This window comes from Phaseolus vulgaris, chromosome 9 (genome assembly GCF_051622355.1).
Source record: "Phaseolus vulgaris cultivar YP4 chromosome 9, ASM5162235v1, whole genome shotgun sequence".
NCBI classification, from domain to species: Eukaryota; Viridiplantae; Streptophyta; class Magnoliopsida; order Fabales; family Fabaceae; genus Phaseolus; species Phaseolus vulgaris.
This window is the reverse complement of record NC_143506.1, coordinates 12,841,481-12,865,255: the sequence shown is the minus strand read 5'-3', so window position 1 is coordinate 12,865,255 and position 23,775 is coordinate 12,841,481. Positions and strand designations below refer to the sequence as shown.

At 34.2% G+C, this 23,775-nt stretch overlaps 3 protein-coding genes across 9 annotated transcripts; 1 reads left to right on the top strand and 2 right to left on the bottom strand.

Annotated features, from left to right (window-relative positions):
• Positions 1-1,161: 1,161 nt before the first annotated feature.
• On the bottom strand, positions 1,162-7,869 carry LOC137822978 (HAD-superfamily hydrolase, subfamily IG, 5'-nucleotidase). Of its 5 annotated transcripts, XM_090295925.1 has the most exons (18): positions 7,709-7,843; positions 7,114-7,459; positions 6,092-6,420; positions 5,792-5,869; positions 5,452-5,672; positions 4,678-4,770; positions 4,414-4,497; positions 3,979-4,089; positions 3,499-3,604; positions 3,363-3,425; positions 3,151-3,204; positions 2,932-2,989; positions 2,586-2,662; positions 2,300-2,370; positions 2,158-2,218; positions 2,018-2,077; positions 1,816-1,878; positions 1,162-1,710 (listed from the first exon to the last, which is right to left on the bottom strand). In XM_090295925.1, exons 2-18 carry the CDS (start codon positions 7,403-7,405, stop codon positions 1,573-1,575), a joined length of 1,959 nt encoding a protein of 652 aa, XP_090152051.1. In that variant the 5' UTR covers positions 7,406-7,459; positions 7,709-7,843; the 3' UTR covers positions 1,162-1,572. The 5 variants fall into 5 exon arrangements, 2 of the variants coding, with proteins under 2 accessions (XP_090152051.1, XP_068484143.2); XR_016515866.1 differs by having other exon boundaries at positions 1,816-1,916; positions 7,114-7,869; XR_016515867.1 differs by having other exon boundaries at positions 2,939-2,989; positions 7,114-7,869.
• A 4,539-nt stretch (positions 7,870-12,408) lies between these two features.
• Positions 12,409-17,401, top strand: LOC137822977 (plasma membrane fusion protein). Of its 2 annotated transcripts, XM_068628040.2 has the most exons (8): positions 12,409-12,689; positions 12,780-12,887; positions 12,961-13,091; positions 14,045-14,145; positions 15,260-15,319; positions 16,141-16,294; positions 16,583-16,702; positions 17,230-17,401. In XM_068628040.2, the coding sequence occupies exons 1-6, from the start codon at positions 12,494-12,496 to the stop codon at positions 16,223-16,225; spliced, it is 681 nt and encodes a 226-aa protein (XP_068484141.1). In that variant the 5' UTR covers positions 12,409-12,493; the 3' UTR covers positions 16,226-16,294; positions 16,583-16,702; positions 17,230-17,401. The 2 variants fall into 2 exon arrangements, with proteins under 2 accessions (XP_068484141.1, XP_068484140.1); XM_068628039.1 differs by lacking the exon at positions 17,230-17,401 and having other exon boundaries at positions 16,583-16,779.
• A 414-nt stretch (positions 17,402-17,815) lies between these two features.
• On the bottom strand, positions 17,816-19,870 carry LOC137822976 (Leucine carboxyl methyltransferase). 2 transcript variants are annotated; one of them, XM_068628038.2, is made up of 3 exons: positions 19,279-19,870; positions 18,454-18,708; positions 17,816-18,372 (listed from the first exon to the last, which is right to left on the bottom strand). In XM_068628038.2, the coding sequence occupies exons 1-3, from the start codon at positions 19,658-19,660 to the stop codon at positions 18,056-18,058; spliced, it is 954 nt and encodes a 317-aa protein (XP_068484139.1). In that variant the 5' UTR covers positions 19,661-19,870; the 3' UTR covers positions 17,816-18,055. The 2 variants fall into 2 exon arrangements, with proteins under 2 accessions (XP_068484139.1, XP_068484138.1); XM_068628037.2 differs by having other exon boundaries at positions 17,816-18,708.
• Positions 19,871-23,775: the final 3,905 nt, after the last annotated feature.

Genomic DNA, 23,775 nt, shown 5'->3' with positions numbered 1-23,775 from the left:
TAGTATGGGGTGGCACAAGAAGCTATGGAGGTGTAGGAAGAAGTAGTGCTCACTCTCTTTTGTACTAATAGGTCACAATTGTTTCTTCCTGCATCTCCATATCTTCTTCTGCCACCTCCATATAAAACATGAAAATACATTTTTATCCTTCTCGTGCCACCCATATGGAATAGCTTCTGGATTATAAAATCCGGTAACGCATTTGAAAAAAGACTTATGGATTACATAATCCATAAGCTAAAAAAGACTTCCAGATTATGTAATCTGGAAAGTAATCATGCATCTAAAAAAAGGCTTATGGATTATGTAATCTGCTAAAAAAGACTTCCAGATTATGTAATCTGGAAAGTAATCATGCATCTAAGAAAAGGCTTATGGATTATGTAATCTGAAAGCTAATTACAAATTTGAAAAAAGACTTCCAGATTACGCAATCCAAAATATTATAGAGGGACATTTTTGGAAATACGAAAATTTATGGAGGTGAGAAAATAAGATATGGAGGTGCAGGAAGAAACAGTCATAGGTTACACACTTGTAGTGGGTCCGTCACACTTATACCTATTGAAGTGGGTCCATTGGACTAATAACACCAATGAATTTATTTCGCAGATTTTACTCTTATATATCCATCCTGGAGATTTTTTTTCTATCATCCCATGTTAAAATATAAACTAATTGAAGATAAATACAAGATATAAGTTGATTCTAGGTTTATGTTTAAACATCTTACCATATATGAATACAAAAGTTACTCTCACTTAATATAATGTAAATGGCGATATCCACCTTAGAAAGTATAGCCCCATCAGTGTCACATTGTTATTTTTCATTAGGTAACCTAAGGATGTTAATGGAAGGAAGTTTATTGAGTTATTTTAAAATAAAAGAGAGCCAAATTGAGTCCTCTACAAAGAGGGGGGCAAAATTGAAAAAACCAAAAAAAAAGCTATAATGCCAAAATTTAATCTCCATACTTAAAAAAGAAAACTTTGCTTTTATCTTTATATTTAAAAGTTATCTAATATTTCAGCTCTTTTAAATATATGCATATATATATATATATATATAATATACACACAAAATACAATGCAATATAAGGACTACAAAAGATAGATTTTATGTATAAAGACAAATAAAAAAATGCTCAGCTAGAAAAAATTAAATAAATATTTTTATGTATATTAAAGGATGAAACTCCACTCATAACAAAATGATGGAAACTAAAATCAGCACACAAAAAAATGGATGAAACTTTTTTTCTAGGCCCTCGGAAGAAGGGCCAAATCAGAAAAATTGATGGAACTATATCAGTGTAATGTGTAAATTGCAACTGCGTAGTGGTACTAATTACTTTTTGTTGAGTGCCCAACGAAACAATATACAACGCTGGAATGCGGAATTATTCTTCTTTATACCCCGTGCAGTAGACGTTTAAATATTATGTAGCACTTTGAATTGCTAACCAGAGCTATAATCAATGAAACAGAAGGGAGATGAGAACCGGAATATTGAACACGGGGGCATAGCAGAATTCGCTTTCCAAACTCAAACTACCCCAAATTACTCGACTTAAATGTCTGGTGTCTCGTAAGCCACAATTCCAAATTCATGCTGCATGAAATCTTCACTAGGTCTGTAATACTTGTCTGGAGAGAACAAGCCTAGGTTAGATACTTGGCTGGTATACAGGCAAGCAAATCTCTCAACCTGCATCACGCAAGTTCATCAGAAGAATCCTCATACAATGAGATCATTTTGCTTTCATGACTTACGAAGAGAAATCAAACCACCAAAGAAAGTCACATTTTTTACCTGATGAGCAAAGCGAGAATTCTGATAACCAGTTTTCATAAGCTGACCCCATGGCTCGTGAAACTGCAATGATTTATTGCAAATTACCAACATTGTGTATACTGCGTAAATTGGATGTATTGCAATTGGAATTGTTCCAGACAGAGTAATAGAAAGAAATGGAACTAAAGATAATGAAAAACACTCCAAAAGAACTTCTTACCCTTTGATGTAATTTTCTCTGAGCTTCTTGATGCCTTAATCTCACTCCCTCTCTTTCAAGCTGCCAAAGAAATAGCCTCTTATCAAATATGTGAAATTAGAGTTCCACTCATGGAATTGGAATGGTTATAAGGCTCAAACCTCCAATGTATCAAGTTCTGAAGATAACTTCTGCTTGGAATCAGCATCTGGATTCTTGAATCTGAAAAATGGTGCACCACTCTTTAAGAAAATAAGCCGACAATAAGGAAAGACCTATATGAGATACCTGAGTCATACTTACTTGAGAGACCACTTCAAATGATGTATTTCATCCTCGATGCGGTCACGCTCACTCCGCAAGAATTGAAGTTCCTGCACAAAACTATTCATGTAAAAATCTTCCTAGATGCAAATGGACATGTCAGAACAGAAGTACGCAAACGCAATCCTTGTTTAAACTGCCAGAAGTCCACCACACAAATTCTTTTATACAAGACTTAAACCAATATTTTTCTCTAATTTTTTTTTTTAAGTAAATCATTAACATAAAAAAAGAATTAATCATAGACAAAAATAATCATAAGCACCTTGCGGGTATCCCTAGATGACCAGAGGAGTTTAACTTCCTTCTCAAGCTCTGGGACTACAAGCATTGTTCTCCATCCTGCTCATTGAACACATGAAAATCAAAATCAAATTTAAGTAGCTTAAAGTAAGATCCACAAATAAAAGTGAATATCATAAGGAGGATTAAACATTGGGTATCTACAGATAAACAAACATACATCAATGTCCACTTTCTCAATTACATTACCAGTTATTATTATTTCCCCTCCTACAATCATAACCACATTTATCTCCAAAATTACAGTTAAATCAATTAAAAATGGAAAATCTTTATAACAGAATAGTTAAAAGGATTGATGGATATACCAAGAACCTTTTTGCTTCGTAATATATCTCCATAAATATGATCCCCAACGTAGAGAACCTGCATATAAACCAATCAATTTTTTACAGGAAGCTTTAGTTTAGTGACAATCATCAAGTACCTGAATCATAACTCAGCAACTACTTAAAAATAATCAACTACTTAAACCTGAAAACCATGATGCAACTTACCACCAATTGTGTATGTTAAAAAAATATTACCTGCGAACTAGATTCAATGGAAAGCAGTTTGTGAAGATGAGCAACATTGCCTCCCTACAACAGATATTTACAATCAGTACATGATACTGAAATGCTGATCGTCAAAACATTTATTGGATAAAGACGGAGTATTAAAAACAACTTTAACTTAAATTGTTTACATAAACATACAAACAAATGATTTTTTATTTTAAGTATGATAATGATTATACCTGGAAAACTGGACAAGCATGATTCTTTGCTTCTGTGAACAACCTTGCTGAGGTATTACCCACCTTTGAATAAAAAGATATAAAAGGTTTATGCATGATCTGACAAAAGAATAAAATGATGTGCGATTGTGCTAACCTGGGGCATAGGAGAGCCATTATCTGTATTGAGAAGCATTCCTGTCTCGGGCACAACCTCAAATAGGTTGGCACGATTTTCCTCATGAAAAAAACCCGGCTTTGCACTGTAGGATAGTGGACTTGAACAGGTTAGCACGGAAATCTACAAATTTCAATATATTTGATTGCTGTAAGGCACCGAAAAGTTAACTTTTCCAATTGAAAACAGTTGTAAAAGTGAAACACGGTTTAAAATTGAATATTTAGCCAGTTCATATATATTTCAGCAAAAGGGAGGAAGACATGTAGTGTCCAAATGCTATTCAATTAACAGCACCAAGACAAGAGTAAAATCAGCAAGGTCCCTGGTTCCTTCAAACATTATTTGTGAAGTATGCAAATCAAAGGACTATAATATAGGGAGAAATTCACGTCAATGCAGAATAATAAATCCAAACATATATATAACAAAGTTCATGTTATAGGAGAAGAACATGACCTGCCAGTGATTACAACATCAAAGTATTGAAGCCAGAAAAAATTGTTACTGACATCTGCCATGTTGGATCCACAGAGGAAATTCATGACAATGTTTGTATAGTCCCATAAACTGCAAATCACGTCTTAAAATCTTAGTTAAAACTTCCATAGAGAAGGAAACCAACTAGTGTTTTTTAAAAAACCCTTTTAAAGTATTTTCTATCAAATCCATTCACTATATTTTAAAACACTTTTCCACTTGCAGCGCATACCAATTGGTATCGTTGCACATGACTTTCCCACTTGGCACCATGCGTTAGTTTACAGAAAAAACAATGCTATAATGCCTTTAAACATAAATTAATCGTTACATCAATCATTAATAAACATGGAATAGTTTGAGTATTTACTGATAAGACAACTGTTAAAAATGTCTAGGTGAAATCGTGACTACCTGTTTGTCACTAAAAATGTTGCACGACCAGAGTCTCTGAGCATTTCAAGCATGGGCACTATTGAGGAGTCTTCATTAATATACCTGATGGATAAAATTCAACAGAAAAATGAAAAAGTCAATAATTTCATTAACAATTCATTCGCAGTACATGAATTTAAGAACACAACTTCAGAAAGAAAAAGTTAGTACAGCAAAAGTTTAGTATCTCATTGCTAGCATAATAATTGTTTGTCTATTTCTCGCTTTGATTGGTTATCATACCTTTTTGGTTCTTTAGCAACCATTTGCTTCAATGTTCCATCACGGTGACACAAATCAACTGCAGCTCGAACATCTTTGTACATGCGAGCATAACTGGAAGAACAACATATAAATGATATATGTATCATGATGTGTATCATGATGTATACAAGTAGCTATTTACTGGCTGGCTGATGGTTTCTAAACAAATAGATAGAATGCTCATCCATTACTCTGTTAAACCCAATTATAAATTTCCAATAAAAAAAGTACTCAAATTTAAGAAAGCTCCTCGCTTTGCAAAAATATGGGAGAGACTTACTCTGGCGCAGCTTGACACTATCGCCAATCGGTCACCAAGATACAACTTTATCGTTGCACCACGGATCAACCTCAATTATGAATTTCCAATATTTGTAGGGGAAAAAAGAGAAGTTAATAGCCTTATACCAATTATAGCACTACTCCTTTATTTCACCTGCCTGCTTGGTAACAGTAAGGTGAGATTATTGTTCAATTGGCAGCAGGCTACTTTAACCTTCTATGCCTCAGTAGGACTCAACTGAAGTCAAATGTAGAGATTTTGTTTTCTAAGTATGTCCATACACATAAAGAAGCCTAGTAAAGTATCGATCATAAATGATAACATACTAAGTTCCTTACAAAAAAAATTATCAGATATTACCTCATGTTTGAATGTACAAAAATTGGCTCAAGTACTTGTATTTTGTTGGTATAAAAAAAGCATTTAAAAATCTCAAAAATAAAATTTATGCAAGCAATAATAAGACTCACTCTACACCCTCTTGAATCTTGCCAGGATTGCTATCCTTGAAATCAACTAGTTGAGCAAACAAGTAGGCCTCCGCAAGTGAAAAGAGAGTATCAATTAGAGCATAATCCGGCTCATCAAAGGAATCACGTAATAAAGTATTTCCATAAGTTCCAACTTTATCTTCTTTTGACAACTCTCTAAATCCATGATAGGCTACTTTCACATACTTGTGCCGATCCATCTGAATACATTCACCCAACAATCAAACAAAAATAGAAAAGAAAAAGAGTTAAAGCAAGCTGCCAATATACTATTTAAATGGTGGAATTGGTGATGAGAAAACATTTATCCAGTCTATACCTTCAATATGTTGCCTCTTTTTTTGTCAAGAACCAAGCCTCTGACCATGTACTTCCAGTTAAAAGACCAATTTAGCAACTGCAAAAATAAAAAGACTTTTAGCCAAATATAACAAAATGTAAGCGTCATCATACCCGCAAAGATTGTGCAAATAAAAAAACTCTTTAACAAAAGTCACCCGGGATGAAGTTAGTAAACTAAGTAAAAAAATACCTATCACAACAACCTTTGCATCATGATTTTTTTTATCAGCAAAGACCCTTATACCATGGTTAATGCATGAAAAGCAAAACAAATTACCTCAAGAGGGTATCCCAAATCATAAACCAGCTTTTTAATTGTGCCTTGATAAGCAAGAGATTCAAAAGTTTCAGGCTTGTACTGTGCCAGAGTATAATCCATGTCAAATCCCACAGCAACGATGTTCTTCATATTCAGTGATCGATTACAGAATATCTGCTTGCCTATTTCAGTTTTAAATCCATGTTCAGGAGATGACCATACACGTGGCTGTTTGCCGCCATCAGCACCAGGCAAACCCTCCAATCGTGAATCACGTCCACCAATTTCATGGTTTCCGTCCATTGAATATTGAGCGTGCAACGGATTAACTCCTGATAAATTTAAGCCTGCGCAGAGAATAATAGAATGAAAATGATCAGGAAACACTGTTCGTAAGCTTAAAAAACCACGCAATTAATAATGAAAATATAGCTTTGCCTATTTTCAGAAGAATTAGCTTGGCAGAACGAGTTCCATAACTTTCAAAATGCATCTGTTTAAAAACTAATTAAATGAAGCGTGCAAAAAAGAACTATAATCCCTTCCCTGAAAAATAACTCAGACATCATACCTTGAATGTGATTTGTGAAAGAATTATAGCGTAGGTACAATGCACGAGGCTATGTTCCAACTCTAGGAATTCCCCAAGCTAGGCTCCGAGAAACACCTATAAATTTAACCTCCGAATTAAGAAGAGTAATCCTCTAAGATGCTAGTAGTATCGAATATTCCCCTCCAATCCGTATTTCACATCTAATGGTGTAGCTACTACCTCTATGATCCACAACAAACGAAGTGTTTAACCATGTACGCAAGTCAACAGCACAGGAGAATAGGAAAGGACAATTAAAACTATAGTTTCATGTCGTTAATCAAGGTTTACAATAAATGTTAACAAATAGCATGTCCAATTCAATTCAATCAGGGGACAATTGAAAAGCAGTTGTATCTAAGTGTTGTTGAATTAAAAAAGCTTAGAGCACAAGAAATCGTATTGAGCAGAAAGAAAAACAAAAACAGAGGATAAGGAAGCAACGGACCTGGTGAAGAGGCGTTGGCGACGGAGTGAGGGCGTTTGGCGCAGATTAGAGAAGCGAAGCGAAGGCGAGGAGACAAAAGAGGTGCGAGCTGGGGAGAGAAATTGGAGAGAGAAAAGGTGAGGTGCCTCTTGGGAATTCGCATCGTGCAGCGATTAAATAGGCGTGGGCATGGTGGAGAGAGCGAATGGGAGGGAATCGGATGCTGCGGGCTCTGAAGAGTTAGCGTCTGAGGCGCAAACGCGAATGCAACAAGAAGTTCGAAATGGGAATGGAAATGCAGTTCCACCAGCATTTACCGCTTTTGCCATATTAGCATGTCTCTCCTAAACGTATTATTATTCCCACCCTGAAATTTGGATTAGATAATAGTAATAATCAATTGATGTTGGGGAAAGAACCAATTCCCCTATCCTAGTGCTACCTATTTTATTACCATCTATCTATCTATCTATCTCCTTTTTTCTTTGAGGAATAATAGCAACAGAAGCCATAAACGAAAGGAAATTTGGGTTCTGAAATGCGAGATGTGTAATGGCATGTTAGTGGAAGTAAAATAAACGAGGGAGAGAGAAAATTGAGAAGATGGATGGCGTGCCACGTGGAGGAAAAACGAGGGAACGTGCTGGTGCTGAGAGTTGTTTGTTTTTGTAAATCTCTGCTCATTTCTGGCTCTGGCGTGGATAAGTAGCGCCAGGCCACAATTTTTTTTGGTTTCGTTTCCATTTCCCATACTCACTCAATAGTTAGTCAATACTCAGAAAAGGATCGGAATCAAATGATGATGATGATGTGATCTTTTTTTTTTTTTTCTTAACCCTTCTTTTCTTTTTCTCCATTTTCCTCCTCTCGTTAACTTAACACCACAAGCTTTATCCCCACGTGAATGCCACGGAATCTATCAATTTCATTCAAAAATAAAATTATCGAGAGTTACGTATCAATACATTTCTTATCATTTTTCATGTATTCTCCAATCATTACTAATAAAAAATTCTTAATTCTTTAACTAACTAAAGCTACTAATTAGTGAGAATTTTTTTAATTAAATAATCTATATTTATATATAAAAAATATTTTTTTTTATAATCATTTTGTTTTTTATTTTACTCTTATAACAACCTTTCATTATATTAAATAATTCTACATTTTGTAATTTTATTGATAATCGTTTTCAAATTGATTTAAGGAGATTTGTTATTTCTCTTTATTTAGTTCCTATTGAATCTCAATATATTCACTATGTATAAACTTACCTATTCATCCTACTTCATACTACTTCCCACTTTTTGTTTTTATCTTACTTTCTATTTTCTTTTTTTTACCTTACTTTACATTTTCTTTTTTTTATCCTACTTCTCATTTTCTTTTCTTTTTCCTTTCCTCTTTCATGTAAAATCATATCGAACACTGACTTAAATATATTCTCATTTTATCATGTTTTACGAAAAAGATACTTTCAATCTGATTTTCTGATTTTTTTTGTCATCACCATTTATTTTTCTGTTATTCTTCTATATTTTCTTCTTTTAAGTTTTGCTTTTCGATAGTACAATCATCTTGACTTTTTATAAATTTTAGATTTGAAAAGACCACCTTCAAAATAGAAATCGTGGGTTTGGTCACCAATAGCATTACGTAGAGAAGGTATCTTATTGTGTTATACAAATGTTTGTTTTGTTTGTTTTTTATTTGTTAATTTTAGATGGTTAAATTTCATAGCAGAATAGAGTAAGAAGATAAGGAAAAACTTCAGGAGCAATAACAAGAATTTGTTTGGGTTCGTCTTCTCCACATTTTTTTTCTTAGTTTATTATTACTTATTCATAATCTTCGAACATGAAGAAACTTCCCTTAGAAAAACGTAGAAAGAGGAAGCCACTGAACCCAAGACACTATTTTCCGTGCGTGTTCCTATCATTGTCGTGCTTACCCCAAGTGCAAGGTTTCAATGCGAAGGAACATTGTTAAGAGCCGTGTGTAATCTGAAAGAAAAACATTTATATTACACATTACCACATTCTTTGCAAGAAAAATTTGGAACTCATTATCACATCACATTCACATCCAGGAACTCTAACTTCCACAAAACACAAAGTTAACCTAACATGCACGGAAAACATGATCAAATCACATCATTAGGATTTTTAAGTAACAAAGGTAATCCCAAGACCACAAACACCAAATGGAAACACATTTACCAAGATAGCATGAAAAATGCAGAACTAATTCTAAAGAAAATTAAACTGAAAGAAACTTATGAACAAAGATATGATTGAATAACTTTACCCTAATCCCTATAAAGATTTAAAAAATAATATTGTATCGGTATGGGCGAGACCGATCCTTGGTCTCCCTAACCGAGACCCACATGGCTGCCCGAGACCTGGTCTACTTGGCCAAGACCTTAGAGACTTGGCCGAGACGACTGAGACCATGGAAACCTGGCTGAGACCTGAGAGACTTGGCCGAGACGACCGAAACCTGGCCTACCTGGCCGAGACCCTAGAGACTTAGCCGAGACGACCGAGACTAGGGAAACCTGGCTGAGACCTGAGAGACTTGGCCGAGACGACCGAAACCTGGCCTACCTTGTCGAGACCCTAGAGACTTGGCCGAGGCGACCGAGACCAGGGAAACCTGGCCGACGACCGACCCATATTACCGCTAATGGTCAAACCAAGGTCAGTGAAGTTAATCTGTCATTAAGAATTAGGTAATACAACCCTAAGGAGGGTCCACTCCGATAAACGGGCCCAACAAGGTAGGTCCATTAGAATAATATAAATAACACACATCCAAAGAGTAAGGTATGTCATTTATTAATGTTCACCTACCAGAACACCATCACCCACTTTACTAACTTGAGCGTTGGAGTGCCTTCGCAGGTACCCACCATCCGGTGTTCACCGAGACCGAGTGCTGAAGGAAAAGCAGGAGGACGAGAAGAATCTCAGTTCATCACCCAGCAACCTGACCGACCAAAGCAAGGAGAAGAAGACTTCAACAGTTCTTTAGGTTCTATCTCCCTAGTAGGAACAAATATAATTGTCAAATGAATCAAATTGTCGAATAGACAAAAGAGAAAAAAAAATCAAAATTAACGACTAATTTTTTTCTTTATGTATCAACTTTTTATTTCAATAATAAAATATATAAGTATCATTCTAATTATATTACTTTATTTTAAAAGTATATTTTAGGTCTAATTATATTTTAGGTCCTTACTAAAATAGTTATAGTAATAATTTTTTCTTTTATAGGTCTTCCAGTAATAATTTTTTCTTTTATAAAATTGTCTATAAAAGTTGTATATAATTTTATTTTATAATAACATATTTATGATTTCAAGTAAAGAATGATTAATAACAAAACATGTTCAATATATCATATATCATGAACAAATTACATTATAAGTGTTGGTTTTGAACTGTTAAGGATGCAAAAATAAAAGAGTGATGGTTATAACTAAAGGTGGGAAAAATCCAAATTACAAAATCCAATCCATAATTTTTCAAATTCATATTAGTTTTGATCCATTTAAATGGATTTATTTCAAATCCAATCTATTTAATTGGATATGGATTTTTAGAGATGGATTGGATACATTTTTGGATTATCCAATTTGTATTTTGGGTTGGATTTTGACTTGGCCCGATCCAGGTTGAGCCAAGACAATTTAGGCGCAGGTTGAGCAAAGTTGACCCAAGTCCACGTTGAGCTGAATGGGCCCGGACCGATGTCAAGCCGAGCGGGCCCGGACTGATGTCGAGCCAAGAGGGTCCAAGCCGATGTCGAGCCGAGGGGGCCAGGGCCGATATCTAGTCATTCGAGCTTGGGCCAATGTTGAGTCGTCCGAGTCCGAGCCGATGTCTAGTCGTGCGGGTTCAGGCCGATTTTGAGTCATTTAGGCCCAGGCCGATGTCGTGCCGAGCGAATCCAAATCGATGTCGAAGTGAGCGGGTTTGGTCGATGTCGAGACGATCGGGACCGGACCGATGTCGAGGCGAGCGGGCCCGGACCGATTTCGAGGCGAGCGGGCCCGGGCCGATGTCAAGCAAACTGGGCCCGGACAGATGTCGAGTCGAGCGGCCTCGGGCCGATGTCGAGTCAAGCGGGCCCGGGTCGATGTCAAGTCGACCGGGCCCAGGCCAAAGTCGAGTCGAGCGGGCCCGGGCCGATGTCGACTCGAGCAGGCCCAGCCCGATTGAGGCGAGCGAGACTGAGCCGATTTCGAGGCGAGTGAGCCCGGGCAGATGTCGAGACGACTGGGCCTGGGCCGATGTCGAGGCGACCGGGTTCGGGCCGATGTCGACCCGACCGGGCCCGGGCCGATGTCAAGCAAGCTGGGCTCGGTCAGATGTCGAGTGGGCCGGGCCAGTGTCAAGTCGTCCGGGCCCGGACCGATGTCGAGTCGTCTGGGTCGGGGTCAATGTAGAGCCGAGTTGGTCTGTGTTCAAGTTGAGTCGGCTTAGGCCCAGTTCGAGCCAAGTTAATCTTTATCCATATCAAAATGAATTTAATGTAATTGACAAAGTGGATTTAATATAATTAACAAAATGGATTTAATCTGGATTCAATCCACTTTAAATGGATTTAAAAAAAATCCAAATATATTTGATCTAGTTAAAGTGGATATGGATTTTAAATCCAATCCAAAGTGGATTGGATCTGGATTAGATTTTTAGTTATAACATAATTTTTAATATATTATAATCAATAACTCTAAAATCATAAACCATATTTAATAATAAAAAATAATGTTTGAAGAAAAATTTGTTGTTTGTGAGATATTAACAAATAAATTATATTACATATGTTTAAAGTTATAATATACAAATAATTTATAGAAAATAAATTATAAGAGTCTAAGTAAATTGTAATTTTTTAATAAAGTATAATATTAAAATTAAATTATTAAATAAAAAAGTAAAAATAATATATATAGTTATCTTATTTATGTTAAATGATAAAAATATTATTTAATTAAACTATATACTTAGAAATAATCTATTTTTCTTAATTTAAGATATTTTGTATTACTTTGATTATCTTAATTAATATTTTTTTAATATTAAATTACCTATAACTAAAAAGTGCTGGAAAATATCAAATATTTAAAGATAAAGAATTATTCTGCAAAATTTAAAATCAAGCACAAAAAAAGAGTAAAATTCATTAAACTAAAAAAATCATCAAAATGGTTAGAAAATGAAATGGTAACACTTTCCCTCGAGATATATGTTTATTATATCCCTAAGAAAACGATATTAACTTCCCCTTATATATTGGTATGGAAATTATGTAGAGAACGAAAGAAGAAACAATTGGACCCGGAAGAATCGCGCAAAGGTAACGTAGTGAGCAAAAGCAAGCATTTGCGATGCCGTTGCCAACGGTCGTTTCCACCATTTCTTCTTTTTCAGCCATATTTCTGTCCACCGATACGGCGCGCTCTTCACTCCCTGCAAAACGCACCGTTTCCTCTTCCCCTTACTCAGTTCTCTCTCGCAGAGACATCGCTCTGCTCTCCTTCCTCGCGCTCTCTCCACCTGCCTCCGCCATTGACATTGGCATCTGTAGGCACCACTCTTCTTCTACTTCCCCAGCTACATTCGCTGCTTCTCGTCGCATTCGAGAAAACCCTAATTATTGAAATTGTTGCGCAGCAGGACCAAAGAATTGGCTGAAAGAGCAGAAACGGAAGGCCTCCAAGTTCCTATTGGACCCCGTGGATGCCTCCCGCCAAATCCTTCGCTCTGCCTATCTCACTCTCAGTACGTTTTTTCCCCTTTACTCGCCTGCAATGCTTCGTAGCTTGACCAGTTTTCGATTCGGTTCCATTTGCAGCGAAAACCGACGCTACTTATACGGATGAGGATTTAGAGAAGATTCGGCAGCTATTTATATCTGCTGCTAGGGATTGCGTACCTCAGGACCGGAGTTCTTTCGTCAGTTTCCAAGCCAAGAGTGGAGTAGAGGTTTGTGCTCGCCCTCTAATGCCTTGCATAATTCCAACGTCTCGCATGTTTCACTGATTAGGGTTTGGATGACATAATAGAAAAATAGTAATCAACTACGGTAATTGAGTCAATTATCAAAATGTTTTCATATTCCAAAAACCGATCACTCGAATTTTTAAATAAAATAGTTTACTGGAAAATGTGATTTTAACTTTTATACATGTCAGAGTTAAAATAATCTACACTGTTTATAGTACCAAATGTTATAAAATACTTTTTACAACCAAATTTTATCATTTAAAGAGTTTCATAGGCATGCATTATTATGCACCAATAAAAAATCCTATTTAATATTATTTTTAAAGTATTATCTAAAAGTAAATAAACTTACCACACATGTTAATCAGTTATATTATAGTATTAAAAAAATTTAAGCTATCAGTTAAAATACTGTTTTTTTTCCTATTTTAAGACCATATCTAGAATAATATTTTATTGACTGGCGGTGTAAATATCTTCAAATTATTAGTGATAAGTTTCTTGTGCAAAACGGGACATTTCTTTTAGCATTATTTAAGGCTGTTAAAAGGAGACTTTTATATTTTGTTTGGTGAAGGAGAGAAATAGATAGGATGAATATATGTTGGTAGAGTAGAAATAGACAACTAAAAGGTGTTTGGTTGAAGAAAAATAAAGAGTAGATAAGGAGAGAGGGTTGAAGAGAAATAGAGAATAGATAAGGAAAGAGATGAATAGAAATATGTTAAAAAGCGGGTCTCACCATTTTCTAAAAATTATTTCTTCTCTTTCTTCTCTCACCAAAGCCAGAAATATTATTTCCATCCCCATTCTTTCCCTCTGGGGATCTTATTTTGCTGTTGTCCCTGTCCCCAAAAAAGCATGCTACTACTCAAGTGCAAGAATCATTTGGATAGAGACATAATTAGCCTCCACTGTCATTTTATGCGCAGGTGTGCACATTTCGGTTGATTGTGAAGAATGCGGCTTCGTTGCTTGGAAATAAGGATCCTGTAAAGTTGAAAGCCGAAGCTTTGCTAGATAATCTTACAAGGTATCCAATTTCTAGCATTGTTGTGCTGTAGCTTACTGCACCAACTTGTGGCTCTCAAATTCTCTTTTAATTTGTTATTATTTAATATTTTATGTCTAATGCACATATACAAGCAAATGGTGTAATTGAACTTGAATTGTTTTTAAATCTCAAGAAACTGACTGATCCCAAGCAGAAATATTTTGGCCCCGCATAGCAAAATTATTAATGTATTTCTTGTTTAGTCTAAGTGTCCAGGCTGCTTAATGATATTTCTTTGTAGTTTACAACAAAGTGAGCAGTTTGAAGTGCAATGCAGTGGCAAAATCATTTAATTTCTATGCATGATTATCTGGAAGATTTTGTTTCCAGCGTTTCACATTTTATTTCATTATATGTCGCAATTTTCTTTAACCAATATGAAGCAGGACAAAGGTAGGCCTAGTATAACTAAATATTTTGATTTTAATGGTTGAGATGGAGTTTTGGCGTAATTAATTAGGTTCAGAGCATCTATGTAGTTATTTTGGATAAATTTATGGCAATTCTGATACAATTATGTTCCTATAAGGATATTATTTGGATTGCAAAATTTCTAGGGGGATTATTACTGACTATTCTAGTTTATCATGCTTATAAAAGGGACTGCTGTGCAGAAATGGAGATAGATTTCTACTTTCAGTTATGAATATTATTAAGAGGTTTTCTTGTGTCGTGATAACTGATAGAAATGTAACAAATACAACGAACCTTAACCCGTTGAAGTTTTAGGAGAATAATTTTTTCGTATGATATCAGAGCTAAGTCCCAAGTGTTTCAATAGTTTGATCCTTGCCTCTCCAATTTGTTTTGATAAAACTGAAACTTAACACTTGAAGTTGGCCTTCTCATTTATGTATTCCCTTGGAGCCCAGGTGGCTCTTCCATGATGGGGTATATGATAATGTAACGAAGTTATTCCTGGGTTTTCAGGAGAGTTAGTTCTTGACAGCTGATATCAAATTCCTAAATTTCTGTTATTTCTTTCTCCTGAACCGTGGTTTTCCATATTTCTTAGCAAAATACATGCTGTTCATTTAATTTGATTGCATCTAAAGATGAATGTTTGTTTACCACATCGCTTCTTAAAATGCAGATCTTTCAGCACTATCAGTGGGATGGCAAGTGAAACCAACATTCAACTTGCATCGCATAGGTATTTTTGCTGTCGTAGTTGCTTCCAGGAATATCTTTTAGAAAGACTATTTTTTATTCAAGAAAATTCTCTATGTTATTTGTGAAAGAAGTGAACCTAGTTCATTGACCCCCAAATCTTAGTATTGACTATTAATGAATAATATTCACTTCATTTTTTTGTTACAATTTATTTCATGTTATGCCTAACTGCACTTAATATCAATTACTTGATGAATGAGAGCAGTACCTGAGGTTTTGTGACTTGGAATGAACTTGTAATTTTTTATTGGCTTGATGTACAAAAAATGAGGAGAACTGGGAATTTTGTTTGAGAAGTTCTTAGTTTCTGAAAAGTAGTAGTTAAGCTGGTTGAATGTTCCGAAACATAGGTTGGATTTATTTTGAAACTTTCTTAAGATTTATTCTTCTGTTTTTAACAATTAAAATAAGAAGTTCTTGCATTTGATTCAAAGGGGGCTTCATCCAAAAGACTTGATTTTATTGCCTCTCTTTAATTGTTTGTTTATTAATGTTTTGGAGGATTTATCTATTTGGATTAAATCATAAAATCTCTTTAATTGTTTGTTTTTTAATGCTTGGAAGGATTTATCTATTATGGATTAAATTATAAAAGTGTTGGTTTATATGATTTTTTTCCTCATGATTTGCTGCCTGTCTTGGTTTCCTGTTTTTTTTTCTACCCTCTTCAAGTATTAAGGAGACCAAGTTTTATCTTTCAAAGTTATTGTTGCTTGTTTTAATTTTATTTATTATTCGGGTGCTTATTACCTGATTATTGTATCAATGGGTTGTCCCTAAAATCCTTCTTTTTTTTCCCAGAGAAAAGATAGCGGATGCTGTATCAGATACCATATCTGATCTCGACAAATTTGAGCAGGGAATCAGGGATTGCCTTGAAAGTTGAAACCTAACTGTAAAGAATAGCCTCTCCTACTTTTTGATGTGGAAAGTTGATCCTTAAAAAATCGCGCAAGTATGTGCTTCTGTCTATATCCTATGAATTCAGCACTTCGTTTTTCCAAGTGCCTACTTTCCTTTGATTTTTTAAAAATTTTCTAGTTACTATCTACCATAATGAAAAAGGTGGGCCGTATCTATAGTCTTATACTTCAATAACAGATTGCACTTTCAAAACAGACAAACAGACAAATGTTAGTGTATAATTTCATCAACAAATAGACCTGAATATTGTTTTGACTCTAAACTGTCTGAACAAGGCTTTGGGTTTATGCCTTTGCTAATACGTTCTCTTGTTCCTCAGGGAGCTTATTGGTGTAAATAACCAATTATCTGTTATCACCGGTTTGCTGACTGCCGAGAATACCAAAATATGCTCTTGCCGTACTTTAAAATACTTATTTGTTCTCTCAATCTAAAATCTGTAAGCACTCTGTCAATACACATCTGATATTCTTTTTCAATGCATTCAATCCTCTGAATCGTTTCGGAGAGGAAACACTCATGCTCTTAATAGCTTTATCCTTTTGATATTACGGGATGTGTTCATAATTTGATATACTGAATATGTTATAAACTTTGGTAATTTCTAAGTAAAGGTAAATGCTAGGATGTTCTGAAATGATTTCTTAAAATCAGCCAAAAAATATGAGCGTTTTAAATCTTAAACTAAGGCTGTTTCCCTTTTTGTTTGGAACTGTGTGGGGAATGTCCTGCTTTCAACAAAAGGGATCAAATAAATGCATGCGATACGGGATCCGTTATTACTCTAATTTAGATTCTAAATTTGTCACGATATCTTAAATGATGTAGTGTGATTTAGCTGGAAGTATTTTTTGTTGATCGATGCTATCTTTTTGTACTGGTACCTAATTTAGATGGGACATTTTTGTTGATGCTATATGCACTCTGTCAAGTTATTTATTTTTCTTTTTGATGTTTACTGCCCAGTTGTCATCAGTTTATAGATACTCCTCCAATCCAAGGTACAAAGATACGTATATGCCTTGTTGAAAGAGACTGCTATTTCAATGAGGGGGGAGTTATGTTATGGTTGCTGAAGATTTTTGTGTACTTTCAAACTTGGGAGAAAAGTAATAAATGTATTTTTTAAATGGGACAACCCCCATCTTGGAAACTGCCAAATCAAGACAAGAGCTACTTCACATACCTCATTAGGTGAGAATTTCGTTCAGAGTTTAGTTTTTTATTTATAATCAGGTAATATCACAACATATTTAATAAACATTAATTTTTTATAATACTAAAATTCACACATAGAAATGTGTTGAATAAGATATAACAATTGATCACAAAATTAAAATGATTGTCAGCTCTTTATTTTTTAAAAAAATTGCTCTGAACATTCAATATTTGTTGCTTCAATTTTATAGAGTGAAAGATTTGACATTAGCCAGGTTTTGTTAGTTATGACTGGGTGTATTTGTAAGACATAACTGCATTATTTATTTACTAGCATTATTTTCATCATTTTACGCACAGAAGAGACTTGAATTCTTCCATTAAGAACTGGAAAGAGAAAAGAAGGCTGAGGTCCTTAGGTTATTTATATAGTTTACCCCACGGCACTTCGCCGACGGTGTAGAATATAAATTATACGAGCGACATGATATATTGGCCAACAATTGTTGGACGAATTTGCAAATTAAAATGTGATACCTACTTCCCATGTGCTAGTTGTACAATACAATTAACGAGGATGCATCTAGACAAGATTACGATTAGACATGAATTGGAGACAAGGTGGTTATACATATCAAGCCTGAGTGGTTGGCCCATTATGTGAAACATTTTGATCAGGTGAACCAGAAGCTTCCACCAAGTACAATCGGCAGCATGGCTTCCCATCGTCTGGATTTGTTTGTAGCGATCTGGGCAAACTGCGGAGCTTGTTGAAGAGGTTTAATGGATCATTTAAGAGACCAAAATGGGCATCTGGGTCTCCAATTTGTGAAAGTTTTACATTAGTGAACCCTATGGATGGCAATAGATGGTCTGGCCAATCGCTGTAAAATTGGAAGGCTGAATTGGATAGAGTGGTTGATGACTTATTCATGAAGTCTGCTAAGAGGACTGTGTGGGTTAAGGAGCATTTGTTAGCTAAAATTCTCAGCACTTGCATGGCTTGGGATTGGGTGAGATAGTAGATTATACCTTCTAGAATCCAAACAGTGCTCTTTTGAGGCATGTATCCTGCAATCTCAAGCTTTTCCATCCAGTCATTTTCTCTTATGTCGGCTGCTACTCTGGTTAAGGATTTCGCTTTGGACATAATATGCTGCGAGTCGTATGCGGAGTCCTCGGCTGCTTGTAAAATAGTGGTTTTTACTTCTAACACTCCCGAAAAGTCCACCTCATACACATCACTGTCCTTCAAGCAACTCAAACGATATGCTCTCGTGTCCATTCCTACATTAAAACTTCCACAACTTCATCAATATATAGTTTGTGTACGGGAAAATTACGAGTATATGGAATTAGCAGGGTAAATATAATGCTTTAGGCATGGATTGTTAACAACCTAATTTCTGAGGAATTTGTGTTGCAAAAAAATTATCTGGAATGGCGTGAGTAAAAATATGGACAGATGCACTAGATGGTGATGTCATTGATTATGTTTAGCTCATGGTTAGATAGACTGTGGTCCAAAAAATGGCTAGTGATGATAAACGAATCGGTTTGTCAAAATCAATGAGGTGGCCTTTAAATAGCTTGTAACGTGATCTTGAAGGCGTTAGTAATTTCACCCAAATGTCCCCAATGTTTTAGCCTAACGCTATTATTGTGTTTGAGAGGCTACAAAATCGCACAGCCACATTTGGCGAACATAATAATTACTTATTCTGAGTAACTTAATAGATTCGCACCTCAAAATAACGGTTGGTTAACTGATCAGTTACTGTTACCAATATTAATTAAAAAAAAAGAAGACGAAAGCTGTTTATACAAAATTAAATTAATGGCTGAGTGTGGACAAACCTGCGCCAAGGAGAACAACCTGAGCTGCTCTGCCACTAGGGGAATTAAGGGCATCTTCTAGCCTAGAATCAAACCAGAGGGTTCGTACAGCAAGAATGACTCCAGAAATTTCACGAGCATTGTTGAGACGGTCTTTCTTGATCTTTTCATGGAGGTTTTTCAAGTAAGTTTCCCCTGCCAGTAAATCAGCGAGTGGATCATGGATGGCATGCTTCCACAGAGCCCTTCCCGCAGCAGTTTGGCAAGCTGACCTTTGAAGGAAATCCCATTCTTTTTCAATAGTTGCATGGATTTCTCTAACAGCATCAGTGTTCAGCAAGTCTGGGAGCTTCAGCTCTTGCCATGCTTTGTCCTCAGGCAACCCATTTAGTTTATCTGACATGGTTGTGTGTTACACAAAATAAGGGATTAAGAGGGGCTTCTGAAGAAGATAATGCATGTTATTTATATATAGAGGAGTTTAAAGATTTGGGGTAGGGATAAGGAAAAGAGAACCACACACAATCAAGGATGCCTAAATTATATCCAGCTTCTTGCCTTAGTGAAAGGCAAGGTAACAATGCAGTCCACGACTACCACAACTGCATAGCCCGACCCTTTCCTGCCTCGCCTGTCATTTTTCAACCGCAAAAGTGACATTCTGTGGTTCCCACTACAAATGGTGGGTGCCTCAATTTGGATAACAACAAAATAACTATTCAACCCACTCTATATACATCTCATAAGCGCCTTTGCCATGTAAGCAAACATAATTTATTAAACTCATTTGTTACTATTTCTTATTGATACAGAGACATAGATACGTATAATATCTAAAATGTGGAGACGGAAACACGGATCTATACATTATATAATTATGAATTATATAAATTGACAATAAAGATTTATGTTCATAAGACGGAAACACGGATCTATATATTATATAATTATGAATTATATAAATTGATAATAAAGATTTATGTTCATAAGGATGTTTCATTTTTTTTAGCACAAAGATGTTTCTCGTGACTGGTTCAAAAGGATTTGTTTCCTATTTTTATAATCATATTAAAATTTATACAATAAGTTTGAGTTTTTAAAAAATTGACTCATTTTTATAATTATGTTAGAACTTTGCTAGAATTTTTAAAAATTCAACAAATATTTTTGAATTATATACTTCATCGATACGTGTGTTTTACGAGTATCAGTGTCTGATATGTGTGTGCGACCTCATTCTTACCTAATCATTTGCATTTTTTTTATTTGTTTATCTGTCTCAATTCAATTGGACTAAATGGCTTAATTATCACCACTTTGATCTTCCGTTAATTCTCTTAAAACGCAAATCACAAATACTAGAATCAATGATTCCTTTTTATATAGATGGTGAGAATAAGGTTTATTGTATTGTTTTGTTGTTAAGTTTTACCTTCTCTTTTTATATATAAACGCTTTGTTGTTTTTGACATGGTATAGTTTTTTTACTTTCACTAATACAGTTTTATGAAAAGTAGATTTTCCCTTTGCATACGGCTATTTCTTTTCTCTCATTGTAATGTGAATCTCTTTATTTTGTCCAGGTTAATTTTTTATTTTAGTCTTGTTTTCAATATGAATCACTGTTTTAATGTTCTTGGTATCAGAGCATTCTCTTATTTTTCAATCTCTTAGCAAGTTTTTCAACCTGCTCTGCTTGTGTGTCCGCTTTTTTTTGTTAGTTTTCTTGTTTTGTCTTCTTGTTTGGTTTCTTGCTCGTTCTTCTTCATTTTTTTCGTCTTTATTGATTCTTCAACCATCGAGAACATCTTTGTCATGGATCTTTATATGAATCCCTCCTGTGCATACTACCTACATCCCCCATGAAAATCGTGGAGCCGTTCTTTTCACTCCTCAACTCAAGGAACATAATTATCATTCTGGAAGAGGAATATGACAGTCATTTTGATATGAACGATCGTGTGTAGAAGCGTCTAGGTCTTCTCGTAAGAGATTTCGAAGAACGATTAGACTTTGGACAAAGGAAACCTTTAGGTGACTTCCAATTATACCAAGAACAAGAAATGATAGAGAATTGAGAAACGAAAACAAAGTGCATATATTATTGATATTTCCAATAATAGTTCAATACTCTATTTATAGAGTACTAAAGATAACAAATGATAAAGATAAATGACAAAAAGATAAATGATAAAATCCTAACTAATTAAATCTCAACTAAAGATAAATGATAAATGATAGAACTACTAATTAAATCCTAACTAATTAAATCCCAACTAAAGATAAATGATAAAACTACTAATTAAATCCTAACTAATTAAATCCTAAAACTTTAGAATATAACACATTTTATCCCAGAAAACTAAAATTTGTGGATGGCAGTATCAACGTGCCTGAGCGCGTGATGATCCTAATTTCGAAACATAGGAGATGAACAATGTCATAGTGTTATAATATATTAACTGCACATTATCTGCTTAAATAACTGAAACCGTGGTGTTTAAGATAAGATGCATTTTTTTCTTTCAATAAAATACTTTTATGAAGAGTGGATTTCCCCTTTGCATGTAACTATTTCTTTTTTCTTGTGTAAACTATAATGTCAATCTCTTAACTTTGTCTGGCTTAATTTTTAGTGTCACTTTTTTTTTCAATATGAATTACTGTTTGAATGCATTTGGAAAGAAATACCATTTGTTTTGAGATTTGAATATATATTACGTGTTAACCATCAAATAAGCATAGAGATTTAATTATTATTTAATACACATTCAAAAACTAATTTCTTGATATACTAAAATTTATTTAAAAAAATATCTCTTTTTAGTCACTCACATAAACTTAAAACATACTCTTAACAGCATGCAAATCCTTTTTTTTTCTTCATAAAATATCTAAATCCTAAACGACACTTACCATTATTTTGCTTGCTTGATTGTTTATTTGGGTTGTTTTTTTATGTGAGTTTTATTTTTAAAATGTGTGATTTTTTTTAAAAATAATTAAAAATAATCCATAGTTATATACAAATATACTGTAAAAATTGGATCAAAATATATAAGTTTATTTATTTAAAATTTATACATTAGTAATCAATAGTAGTTGTCATCAAGTTCGAGTTGTAAGTGTGATACTTCGTTACAAAAAAAAATCATTAAAAATATAATTATAAGTAACCCAAACCAATCATAAAACAAAACTATGATTAGCAAAATTTAATTAGAATGAACTTATAATTTGAAGTTTTTTTTATTATATTCTCTGATCACACTAATATTAAAACTATTTTTAGGATTCGTTTACACGTGTTACTAAAATTAAATTCCTGAATCCATCTACAGAAAAACCAAGTAGGAAAATTTTAATTTGGTTAAAAGGACAAATGAATGGAGAAAACAGATAAGCAAAACCGTCTTTCCATCTCCTTCAAATATTTTAATGCTAGAACAGTGACGCAGAAGCCAAGAAATGCGTATCCAACCGAACAACTTTGCAGGAATATTATCCCAGGTTATACAGTATAAACTTCCATACCTGTAAAATGTTCCTAACAAATAAAAATATTAAGTATTGTAATTTTCTTATTTTGCTTAATTACAGATTCGTGTGATTATTAAAAAAAAATCAAACTATTTGCTTACTCTTCACGGTTGTTTTTATTTCCAATTTTAGTATTTTAGGAAGTAATTATAGGTCCTAATTTTTACATAATTTTCTGTAATAATTAACACTATCAGATTTTTTTTTTTGAAATAATTATACTCACTTAAAAAATCTTCTCTGGGGTTAGCGTGAAGTATGAACTTTTATTTAGCAGAATATAAAATTCATTTTTCAGGATAAAAAAATATTTAATGACAATACAAATTTTTTATACTATTATATTATCTAATTATAAATTAACTTAAAAATTGTTATGCATTGAATACGACAACCCCATTCACTACCTTTTGAAAGAGTATTGATTTGAATTGATAATAAATTGCATGTGCTTTTAAATATCCTGATACCTATGTCCATACAGTAGGCAAAATGAGATTGTGTTAGAGGTTTTCCAAGTTTGAATGATTTTAAAACAATAATATGCTAAATGATAATATAAAATTATTAATAAAGTATACGAAATCAATTTTATAATAAAAATTAATAAGCCTTTAATGTATTTTATTAGTTATATTTCTCTCTTTCTTTTTATAACTTTCAAATTTTTAATATTTAAAATTCAAGATAACAATGCCGTTAAACACAATTATCGAACAAATTGAAGTCAATGAGACCACATTAATATTTATTATATTATTATAAAGAGGTTACGTTAGTTAGTATCTGTGGTGCAAGAAAATGTTTTCCCAAAACTAATTACCAATAAAGAAACTATGTGGTTTGTTTTGTGAGTGGAGCGATGTGTGAGAAGAGGAAGTAAAAGCAGGAGAAAAGTGACACGAGTCAGACTTTGAATTGGGAAAACCAGTCAACATGCACTGTAACAATAAAGAAAGAATGGAATTAGGTATTTTC